Raw genomic sequence first — 11,991 nt, forward strand, 5'->3', positions numbered from 1 at the left:
ATATATATATATATATATAATTTTTTAAAAATAGATATGATTGGTTTGAGAAATTGAGTCTTAAATGGTTTGCCGTTCCGGCCGTGTCTGGAATGGTTTTCGATTGCGGAGGTTTAGTATTTACAGCGGCACCTTTCAATGGCTGGTATATGAGCACCGAGATTGGCTCCAGAGATTTATGCGATGCTCAAAGATATAACATGCTCGAGACAATAGCGACGAACATGGGTCTAGACACAAGGACATCTACATCATTGTGGAAAGATAAAGCAATGATAGAAGCTAACGTCGCAGTACTACATAGCTTTCAAATGAAGAACGTGACGATCGTAGATCATCATACCGCTTCGGAATCTTTCATGAAACATTATGAAAATGAGATGCGTCTTCGAAACGGTTGTCCCGCAGATTGGCTATGGATCGTGCCGCCAATATCTGGATCTGCTACGCCGGTATTTCATCAAGAAATGGCGCTTTATCATTTGAAACCTTCTTATGATGCTCAAGATCCAGCGTGGAAAACTCACATATGGAAAAAAGGACGCGATAAGAAAGCAACATCGAAAAAACCAAGACGAAAGTTTCATTTTAAACAGATTGCGAGAGCTGTGAAATTTACGTCCAAATTATTCGGACGAGCATTATCGCGTCGAATAAAAGCGACCGTGCTGTTTGCTACGGAAACCGGCACATCTCAAATGTACGCGGAAAAATTGGGCGAATTATTGGGTCATGCTTTTCATTCTCAAGTACTTTCAATGGAAGAATATGACATCAGTAACATAGAGCACGAAGCCTTATTGCTAGTAATAACTTCTACTTTTGGAAATGGTGATCCGCCGGAAAACGGAGAAGTTTTCGCGCAAAATTTGTACGCAATGAAAATGAACGACGCTTATATAAACAGTGAGAATAAAATAAGTTTGGCGACTTCGAAATCATTTATTAAAGCTAATAGCCAAACGGAAGTAAGTGGGTCGAAAAAATTGGATCGTCTAGATTCCTTGCGTGGTTCTACGACGGAATCGCAAACCGAAGATACTTTTGGACCTCTCAGCAATGTTCGATTCGCTGTGTTTGCATTAGGATCGTCCGCGTATCCAAACTTTTGTGCATTTGGTCGCTACGTTGATAACTTGTTAGGCGAACTGGGCGGAGAGCGATTAGCACGTTTAGCCCAAGGTGACGAGATGTGTGGACAGGAGCAGACCTTTCGGAAATGGGCAGCTGATATCTTTGCGATTGCATGCGAAACATTCTGCTTGGACGATGATGATACGTTATTGGAAGTAGCTTTGTCTCTGGGTTCTGAAGCGTTGTCTGCAGCCACAGTTCGTTTTGTAGAAGCCGATCCTCAACCGATGGCCAAAGCATTAAGCAAATGTCATAATAGAAACGTGACGATGTGCAATTTGCTTCGAAGGACCAACTTGAGCGGTGATGAATCCAGCGGAACAACATTGCTTCTGGAACTGGATGACATAGTGGGCATGGATATTTCTTATAAACCCGGGGATCACTTAGGTGTGTTTGCGTGCAATCGAGCAGACCTCGTGCAGAGAATCTTACAACGTGTGCAATCTACTTTTGAAACTGATATATCGATCGAGCTGCAAATGCAGAAGCAAGCACATACTCCTAATGGTGGATATTATTGTTTATATTAATTGTTCTTATCTTTCTTCTCTTTTTTTTTACAAGTAAATAATAACAGAGACTTTTTTTTCAGGAATTGTAAAAACATGGATACCTCATGACAGATATTTACCAAATTCTTTCAGGATGTTGTTAACTCGATTTTTGGATATCACAACACCACCTACGCCAAATCTGTTAAGATATTTCGCCTCAATAGCTACAAATGCAAAAGAACGGGCGCAGCTTGATCTTCTGGCCTCTGTAAATATGTAAATGTATAAATGTAGCTGTTTTTCGAGAAGTAGCAGAATTTGGAAATAGTTAATACTACGAAAATTTAAAGTTTTAAGCTAAAAATATTTTTAAAATGAAATTTTGAATATATTATTCTTCGTATCACAATTCCTAATGTAATGTTATTAATTTACAAAATATTTAATTTTATTAAAATAAAGACTCAAGATTGGAGAAATTTAAAAGTCAATCTTAAAAATTAAAAATTTAGAAATTTATCCAAGTTTTCTTGACACAGTCTATTAAACACAGCAACATTAAATATAATAATTTGTAAAAAAAAATACAGTAAAATCCACAAAACTTGAAAGCTTCTTCAAATAGGATCCGGCAGCTTATGAGGATTGGAGACATTGGAAATTTCCTAATTTGGCCGAAGTTTTGGATGAATTTCCATCCGTGACTCCATATGCCCCATTGCTGCTGCTTCATCTAACACCTTTACAACCAAGATTCTACAGCATCTCATCATCTCCTCAAGTACATCGAGGGCAAATACACTTGACAGTTGCAGTAGTGCAATATCAAACGCAAAGTATAAGCCTTAATTTTCTTTTCTCTTTCATTCCAAAGAATTCTATTTATAATCTATACATATTCAATTTGATGGTGAGCTGATACATAATGTCTTTTTGATTATATTTAACAAAATTCATTCTAGATGGTTCTGGACCAGTACATTTTGGTGTGTGTTCCAATTATCTGCGGCAAATATCCGAAGGAGAATTGCTGTATGTCTTTGTACGAAGGTGAGAAATATTAATTTTATATTAGTTAAACATCACTCAATTGAACATAAAGATCTTATGTTGAACACAATCATTAATATTTAAGCGCGCCAAATTTTTATATGCCAACGGAAACTGAGGCACCAGTGATATTGGTGGGACCAGGTACTGGAATCGCTCCTTTCCGAGGTTTCTGGCATCATCGATTTGCTCAGATGAAACTTCAGCAAAGTATGAATGTTTTCGTTAGAGATCTTTTACAATTATAAATTTTAATATAAAATATCTTTATAATAGTAGATATTAACATACGATATTTTTGTGTGCAGATCAAAAATTTGGCAAGATTTGGCTTTTCTTTGGCTGCCGTCAAAGAAATTTGGATCTTTATAGACAAGAGAAGAAAGAAATGTTGGAGGTTGGTGTTTTAGACAAGGTGTTTTTGGCATTGTCCCGAGAACCTGGTTTTAAGAAGGTATTAATATGTATACTTTTATAAATCTAAGAAAAAGAGATTTATAGAAAGATATTACTCATAAAAATTGTGTGTGTGTGTGTGTGTGTGTGTGTGTGTGTGTGTGTGTGTGTGTGGGTGGGTATGTGTGTGTAAAAGATATATGAAATGAAATTGCATTTTATATATTAGACATATGTGCAAGATTTGATCCAATCGGAAGCGCCTCAAATTTACAAAATGGTGGTATATGAGCGCGGCCACTTCTATGTTTGTGGGGATTGCACAATGGCAGAAGATGTTTATCAGACTTTAAAACAGATCATACAAACACATAGCCAAATGACGGACAAAGAAGTTGAAGCATATATGTTATCACTAAGAGTATGTTTTTCATATATTATCATTTTCTTGTTGCTTATGATTTATGTATATTTATGCGACAGCAAAATACATACTGCACTTAAATTGATTCGCTGTATGATTTTTTTTTTTAGGATGAAAATCGCTATCATGAAGACATATTCGGTATAACATTACGCACCGCTGAAGTACACAATCGATCGCGTGAGACTGCTAGGATCCGGATGGCCGCCGAACCGTGAAAATATTAAACTGATAAAGCACAGACCGAATAATTTTCGTTTGAAGGATTGCTACTGCATTAATAATAACTGCATATAACATAGTTCTATATGGAAAATTTGTTTTATTCACAAGTGGTGCTTGACTAATCTTTTAATTTCTAGAACATTTTATCTGCTATTTCATGTGGATCCGCACATCTCCGGTCTCGAAATATCACACTGAATATATGTTCGCTGCACGTAGTACATAATACATAAGTGTATAGAACTTATTTTACCTAATATTCCTTTAACTATGAAGATCCCGATGCAGTGAGATCCGGTTGTGGCTTTTGGCTCACATTAGCCAACAGTTTTTTTATTTCCGCTATCGCCTTTCCTGGATTCAGACCCTGTACAAAGTGTTTGGCTCTATAATCCTTCTATCTTTAAACTTAATTATTATAATTGGTTAAATTAATCCAGCCTAATTTCGAATAATTGATTTATTTTTATTTTTTGCTTTATACATATTTATGTAATGCTTGAAGTACCCATAATTTTATTAAATACATAAATATAAGAAAAACAGTAAAAAATGAGAAATAAGAGAAATATGTTGATTGACCAGAAACATATCTGAATAAGTTAAATAAATTATTAATAATCTACGCTCTATCAGTTTAATAAATATAATTTTAATATATTACTATTAATTAAATTGTCTTGAATAAGTAGCAACTAGAATAGAAACTACTGAAATATTTGCTGAGAATAAAACAAGCGAATTGTAAAGTATAACAAACAAAAAACACTAATCACTTGTATGTTACTACAATAATTTAATTGAAGTATCTTCTAATGTGAATTAAACTCACCTTTGGACAGGTACGCGTGCAATTCATGATTGTATGACAACGGTAAACTGAAAATGGGTCCTTTAATTTTTCCAGACGCTCCTTTGCTTGAGTATCTCGCGAATCAATAATCCACCTATAAGCCTAATGAAAATAATGATAGTTGAAAGAAGGAAATGATATAAATGAAAAACTTTATGAGATTGAATTAAACATATCAAGCAATATTACATATATTCTAATTTATCTCTAATTTATCTCAGATATGTTATCTGATTTGTATGATATGTTAAATTCATCATTGAAAGAATTTTTCACTTGCGTCATTTTTCTCTAAGGCTGAGTTGTTCCACCTTTCGGTAAACTTCAGCTCATTGTTTTACTCTCTCATGCTCTTATTCTTTTACTCTTTTGTTTATTCAATAGATAAATTATCACATAGTTCCGAAGGTGAAACAATCGGTCCTAAATCGCTTATTGTGATTGATTATTTTGTTACATATTATTTAAAACAGTATAATATGATGCGCTTACTTGCATAAGTACTGCAGGGCCTAAATACTTATCACCGTTCCACCAATAGGATGGGCAAGAAGTGCTGCAGCAAGCACAGAGAATACATTCGTAGAGACCATCCTATGTCAGTTAAAATTAGATTGTTAAAATTAGATTTAGTTTTAGATTAAAGAAATGTAATTGTAATTGAAACAGAAAATCAAATAAATATAATCTCACACACTTACCAACTTTTTACGGTCTTCTACACTTTGCAAATATTGTTGGCTCCCAGTTTCCTTCATGTCTTTGCGTTGTAGCCAGGGTTGTATACTGCGATACTGATCATAGAAATTATTTAAATCTGACACCAGGTCTTTTACAATATACATATGGGGCAAGGGATAAACTTCACACGACGTACTTGTGCTTTTATCAATTTTGCTGTAACATATAATTATTTTATTTTTAGTAAATATATTTGTCATCTTTATTAGCAGAATTTAAATTTTAAATATATTAAGTATATCTAATTAGATATGTAGTTGCACATATAACTTGAGATATAAAAGTAGTCAAATCAAGTTATAAATTTATATCAAGATAATTAAGTGTGATAGTTAAGGTACCTGAGTCAAATAAGCCTACCTAATTTTTTTTGTTTTTTTTTTAATTCTATTTATGGGAATATTGAAATAAACTAAATAAACTAAATAAAAAAATCTTCATTTCATTAATTCACAAAAATAAATATTGTTTATATACAAATATTGTTCATTTACAAATATTTCGTTCATTTTATAAATATTGTTTATATAGAATATTTGTAAATGAACGAAAAAAAATTTTGTTAAACTCTGTGCCTTATTACAGTTATTACATGCATATGAATATAATAAATAAAAAATTAATTAAAAATAACAAAGAAAGTGAACTATCTTTCCAAAATCAATTTTAAAACTATTATTAATCAAATATCATAGAAATCAAATTCTTTACTCTACTCTCAAACATTAAAATTATTTTTAATTTTTTGTTATTAATTTCTTTCATCTTTAAAACTTTCTAGTAATTTGAATACAATTTTAGCTTCTTAAAAGATAATAGTATTGAAAATCGTTGTTCTTTGACGTAAACTTCACATACAGCAACAAAACAAATAGTAGCTGTAATAAAAAAAAATACAGTACTCCATAAATTTAGGAACACCCTATGTTTTACAGGAAAGCCATTATATGACAGCGATCTATACATGTTTTTGGTTTAAATACTTCATAAGACGTCTAAATGATGATAAACATTTATGTAGAACATCTATAAGCTTGTACATGCTGAAAATATGTTGGACAAACATTTCGCAGCATCGAAGTGTTCAAGATTGAATTGTGTTTTGGTTTATTGTTTATATTGTTGTGTATATTATCACTTGTTTTTGCAACGTCGTACTTGTGTTTGTTGTATATGCACAGGTCATTTAATTTTAGTTTCTATGAAAGTAATAAATTATTTGGTTCGCAAATTGATTTCAGATTCCGTAAAAATCGTAAAATGATCTTGAAGAATTAGATTTTATATGAATCGCATTTTAATAAAAATTTCATATTTTATAGCATGTTATTAAATTTTTAATTGAAAAAAGATATATAAGAGTACATACATACGTACGTTATGTATGTACTTTTCGACTTTTTTCAATTAAATAATTATTTACAATCCTGTAAAACAGAGTATTCCAAACTTATGGAGGATACTCATTTCAAAAAATTGATTTATTTGTTATTTTTCATAGCTAGGAAGTTGAATAATATTTATAATAAATTATGTAACATTGTGTGCTGGTAAATTTGTTAACAGATTGTTATAAAAATGGACACATAAGTTTTTATTGTGTTAAAAATGTGTTGCTGCCAATTTCAATTCTTTAATCTTTTTTATCAACTTCCTATGGTACATTTTTTAAGCATCTACTGCAGGAGTAAAGAGAGTTTTAAAGTAATAAATTTACAAGTGAACCTATTTAGTGCTGGACCTTATTCAGCTCAGGTATCTTATATGCCAGGTAGAAATACCTGATACACGCCAGTGTGTTTGTTCCTCCAATATTCATAGCACAAGATCCACAGATACCTTCACGACAGGAACGACGGAATGTTAATGTTGGATCCATCTCATTTTTAATCTTAATTAGTGCATCCAATACCATTGGACCGCAACTGAAAAAAATATGTTAAATGCCAAAATATATATATATATGAAGAGAATGTTAGAAAAATATTTAATACATTCAATGAAACAAAACCTACGCATTCAGATCAACTTTATATTTTTGCATATATGGTTTTTCATCAGGTTTGTCTGGATTCCAACGATAAATTGAGAAGGTCTTAAGTTTGGCTTCAGCATTTTGTACTGTCGCAGTATGTAAAGCTCTAATCTATTGAAAATATATAAAATTAAAAATCTCGAAATAAGATTTCAGTATACAAAATAATGGTTTATAGTACGCTAACAGATTGCCAGCAAATTTGAGCAGAATATTGCAATAGATTAATATTTAAATGGATATAATCCATATATTTTAATAAAATATTGCCTTATATGGTTATAAAAAGGTAGATTCTATACAATTTCTGCAATCAATTTGCAATTATCTCAAATTTCGTTATATTCCAACTGGCAAAATTGTGCTGACAAAGTTTGCATTGCAAAATCTGTTTTTGATAGGCTTGTCTAACCAAGTCCCTTAGGGACATAGAGAAGACACAATTATCATATACATCTTAACATCAGTCTTCACATTAATAAAAAAATAATTTGTAATTATTAAATCAATGCTAAAGAACTTGACACTTTTCCGTTCTATTTTAAATACAAAGTTGGGAGTTTTGAAAGAAAAGACAGACATGTCACAACACTTTAATGATTTTCATTATTGTAGAACTGACAACAATTCTCTGCGTCGGGCGTAAACAAATGAAAGATCATATGATATCTCGATGTCGAGTCCGATGTTTCGCAGACACTTACTTGACGTAACGCACTTCTACAAGTGTACGGCATTACTCCGACCATCTTTGAACAATTCGGTATCAACACGTTCATGATGCCCGCATTATGTAACTAGATTGCTAAAGTGTGTCTTCCAACAAGCGATATAAGTGAGACGGTGTGACACAATTGCCCGTATTCATAATCAGACCTTGTAAAATCTTAAAGCTTCCTTAAATTTATCTTTAAATGTTCAGCAGCCAATGAAATAATTCGTACAATATCTGAAGATAAATTTAAGGAAGTCTTGAATATAAGGCCTGACTATGAATACGGTCATATGAATACGAGTAAATGGATTAGAGAAAATCAATCCTGAAGGCAATCCAATACTGAGTTTAGATTCCCACTCGAGTGCCTAAATGGGAATCTGAACACGCTTCTAATGCCTAGATCTAAATTCTAATAAAGTCTGACTACGAGCATAAGGCTGCATTTGGATTCTCACTCGAATGCTCCTCGGATGTCATGTCATTCTTGTTTAATATTTGGTAAACAATAAGGATGATATAAGAGAGAATCAGAAGCTTTCAGGTGCTCATGCGCACTTACGTTTAGTGAGACGCATATATCAGCAAGATCATTGTGTGTGTAGGATTGTATTTGAAAGATTACTTTGAAAGATTATAAAATCGCGTGACTGTAAAATGTATAAAGTATCAACATAAAGTGCTGTATGTCTGGGTGTGGACAGAAAAGTAAAAAGAACATTTTATTTCATAGATAAGGATTTTTGTATTAAATGTATCAATTCCTGCACATGTGTTAATGAATATCAAAAATGTTATTAATGTTATTTTATTGAATATACCTATAAAATTGAAATGACATTATTTTTATTTGCATATTATTCATGTCCAGATTTCCATACCTCGATCGATACATCGATCACAGCGCGCGCGGAATGATATTCGCTCAAATATCGTCCCAACTAAAATGGCCGATCAATTGTGACCACGAATTTTCTTTGATGCCCATTCCAGTATATAGTTTAGTTAGTTTATGATTATACCATTTCTTGTAATCAACTTCACCGAAATATATATCATATTTATTAGATAGTCTTTGCAATTTGATATTTTGAGTCAGAGGTAAAGAACACTAATGATTATTAGAATCACCTTTAAAGGATATATTTTCGTAATCATTTATCGTTTTTATCTTATCTAAATCATATATTTCAATGTTTAGACTTAGCATTATATCGTAATGCATTGGTGTCACTGACAAATTAACATTCATGAGCTCAGCATGAATTTAACATGCTATTAATAAGAACAGTTGTCGTGATGATAAACATTAAAATACAGTTATATTTTTCAAATTCATGTTATATCAATTCTTTTTTCAAAAACTTGTTTTAAAAACTGAATATTTAGTTCACAGAATATGGATGATTAGTAATAAGCATTGTGCTTCATTTGTTTATATTTCAAAGGCATTAATAAAAAAAAATATCTCTATAAACACTTTGCGCTAATTGTTTGAAGTTTCTAGAGGAATAAAGTTCAATCTTAGTTTAGATTTAAATAAAATATCCAATCAACAAAAAACACTATTTATTGAACGTATTTTATTAAAAATGTAAGATATTTCAAAATATTATATTTCAAAATTATAAAAAAAATTATGAAACAAATTATTCTAAATCGTATTTAAAAATAATATAACTTTTTTTGTTTACTATTTTGATCGTAAATTATTTTAATAGGTAGTATTTTTTAATGGGTAGTATTTTCTGTACTCTAATAGAAATGTATATAGAAATGTATTACAAAATAACTAACAAAACTTTCAATTTTATAATATAAGTGAGTACTTTATTCAAGATTATTCATGTAAAGTTATATTGTGATGCATGAACTTATAGTTATCCAATAAATAAATAAAATATTTATTTATTCTAAATCTTTGTAACTAATCAGTGATGAATCACAATGAAATCTCTCGGGAAAAAATGTTACATATATGAACATATTAGTATATAATTATATATAATTGTATATAAAATATTAAATATCCGTTTTTATATTATGTATAATTTTATATATTGGGAGTGTGCATTAATTTTAAAGGATTTTCAAGAGATGGCGTAACTAGTACTATCATATCGGGCCATTATTGCTACCTTTATGTTCAAAGTACCATCATGTGGCTTTAATTTTCAGTATGTTATTTTGCTGAAATGTAAACAATATTGTTTTTTTAAGCATTGAATATGTCGAATTTTGTGCCAACAAAACGTAATTTACGAGAAGCTTTGCTTTTTTGCTTCCATTTGAAGAAAAGTGCTGCTGAAAGTCAACGAATGCTGTCGGAAGCTTATGGTGATTATCCATCCATTTCCTCCATCGATTTCAATGTGAGTACTGGTTTCGATGTTATAAAAAAGGTGATTTTGATATGGAAGACAAGGAACGTCCAGGCCAGCCGAAAAAGTTTGAAGATGAGAAAGTGGAAGCTTTACTCGATCAAGACCCGAGTCAAACGCAAGAAGAACTTACAGAATCATTAAATGTTGATCGATCAACGATTTCCAGACGTTTGAAAGTCATTGGAATGATTCAAAAGCAAGGAAATTGGGTGCCGTACGAGTTGAATCCGAGGGATGTCGAAAGACGCAAAATGACCTGTGAATTGTTGCTTCAAAGACACAGAAGAAAAAGTTTTTTACATCGTATCGTGACGGGTGATGAAAAATAGATACGCTATGATAATCCGAAGCGCAAAAAATCATCGACAGCAAAGCTAAATATTCATGGCGCCAAGCTCATGCTTTGCATTTGGTGGGATCAGCTGGGTGTAGTATATTATGAACTGCTCCAACCCAACGAAACCATTGGGGAACGCTACCAACAACAATTGATGCAATTGAGCCGAGCATTGAAGCAAAAACGACCAGATTACTCGAAAAGACACGACAAAGTGATTTTCCAGCACGACAACGCTCGGCCACATATCATGAAAGCAGTCAAAGAAACGTTAGAAGCGCTTAACTGGGATGTCCTATCACATTCGCCATATTCTCCAGATATTGCTCCTTCCGATTACCTATTTCGATCGATGACTCATGATCTGTCTGAGCAGCGCTTCCATTCTTATGAAGATATCAAAAAATGGATCGATTCATGGATAGCCTCAAAAGATGAAATGTGTCGTTCTTTCGACGTGGAATCCATCTATTACCAGAAAGATGGAAAAAAGTAGTGACTAGCGATGGACAATATTTTGAATAATTAATTTGTAACTATTTTTTCACAATAAAGTCGTATTTTTATCAAAAAATCCTTTAAAATTAATGCACACTCCCAATAATTTTTGTAATTACATATGAAAAATTTTTTCCAAAGTTTGCATAAGTTATTCTGAAAACTAAAAATATTTAAAAGATTTAAATTTTTATTATTTTTAATTTATAACAATTATAAATACAACTTTTATATGTACTTAATTTGTCTAAAATATAAATATTTACGTATATTTAAAAATAACTCCGATTTCGCAACGATTGCCTTAGGTCATCGGAAATCAGCGCCCTTTTAACGACTGCGAAAATCCTTGCAGTGCGTTCTTTCGAGTGACTCTTCCTTGCTGGCATACTGAATTTTTGTTGGACTGTTCTAAAGCCATATATTTTGCCATAGCATCATAAACGGTTGTTCTCGGGTATCCAAAGAAGCGAATTGTTTTCGTTGCTAAGCGTCCAGCGCGAAGGCGTTTCAATGATCGCGGCTCTTCAATTATACTCCGTACATGGTTTCAATATCGCAGCCATTTTGAGAATACGACTGTTTACTAGAAGCATTAGGCTTTCTCGGATGCTAACAACAATCTCTGACGGAGGCACAATGTAGCGGAAAATTTAAATAGAAATTTGTCCGGATTTTAGCGACAAACCCTATATATATATA

General features: G+C 32.0%; 2 protein-coding genes across 2 annotated transcripts in view; one reads left to right on the forward strand and one right to left on the reverse strand.

Annotated features, from left to right (window-relative positions):
* The window catches only part of LOC108693421 (nitric oxide synthase, salivary gland), a 6,656-nt gene extending 2,704 nt beyond the window's left edge, over positions 1–3,952 (forward strand). Inside the window, exons 7-14 of the mRNA XM_018202354.1 lie at positions 35–1,644; positions 1,730–1,899; positions 2,257–2,467; positions 2,594–2,681; positions 2,767–2,891; positions 2,990–3,135; positions 3,307–3,498; positions 3,612–3,952. Coding sequence (XP_018057843.1) covers positions 35–1,644; positions 1,730–1,899; positions 2,257–2,467; positions 2,594–2,681; positions 2,767–2,891; positions 2,990–3,135; positions 3,307–3,498; positions 3,612–3,719 — 2,650 coding nt within the window. The 3' untranslated portion in view covers positions 3,720–3,952. The remainder of the gene's footprint in view (positions 1–34; positions 1,645–1,729; positions 1,900–2,256; positions 2,468–2,593; positions 2,682–2,766; positions 2,892–2,989; positions 3,136–3,306; positions 3,499–3,611) is intronic.
* On the reverse strand, positions 3,801–8,261 carry LOC108693423 (succinate dehydrogenase [ubiquinone] iron-sulfur subunit, mitochondrial). Its single transcript, XM_018202356.1, has 7 exons — positions 8,060–8,261; positions 7,336–7,466; positions 7,102–7,245; positions 5,281–5,476; positions 5,072–5,173; positions 4,559–4,681; positions 3,801–4,093 (listed from the first exon to the last, which is right to left on the reverse strand). The coding sequence occupies exons 1-7, from the start codon at positions 8,132–8,134 to the stop codon at positions 3,995–3,997; spliced, it is 870 nt and encodes a 289-aa protein (XP_018057845.1). The 5' UTR covers positions 8,135–8,261; the 3' UTR covers positions 3,801–3,994.
* Between the last annotated feature and the right edge of the window lie 3,730 nt (positions 8,262–11,991).

Source organism: Atta colombica, unplaced genomic scaffold (assembly GCF_001594045.1).
Source record: "Atta colombica isolate Treedump-2 unplaced genomic scaffold, Acol1.0 scaffold9, whole genome shotgun sequence".
In the NCBI taxonomy this organism is placed as follows: Eukaryota; Metazoa; Arthropoda; class Insecta; order Hymenoptera; family Formicidae; genus Atta; species Atta colombica.

What these genes read in the sequence shown, in the direction of transcription:
- LOC108693423 (XM_018202356.1), bottom strand. Translation starts at nt 8,134, where the DNA reads ATGAACGTGTTGATACCGAATTGTTCAAAGATGGTCGGAGTAATGCCG. An exon ending in GTAGAAGTGCGTTACGTCAA is followed by an intron (nt 7,467 to 8,059) that starts GTAAGTGTCTGC and finishes TATTTTCAATAG; the next exon opens with ATTAGAGCTTTACATACTGC. An exon ending in GCACGCGTACCTGTCCAAAG is followed by an intron (nt 4,094 to 4,558) that starts GTGAGTTTAATT and finishes CACTTTGTACAG; the next exon opens with GGTCTGAATCCAGGAAAGGC.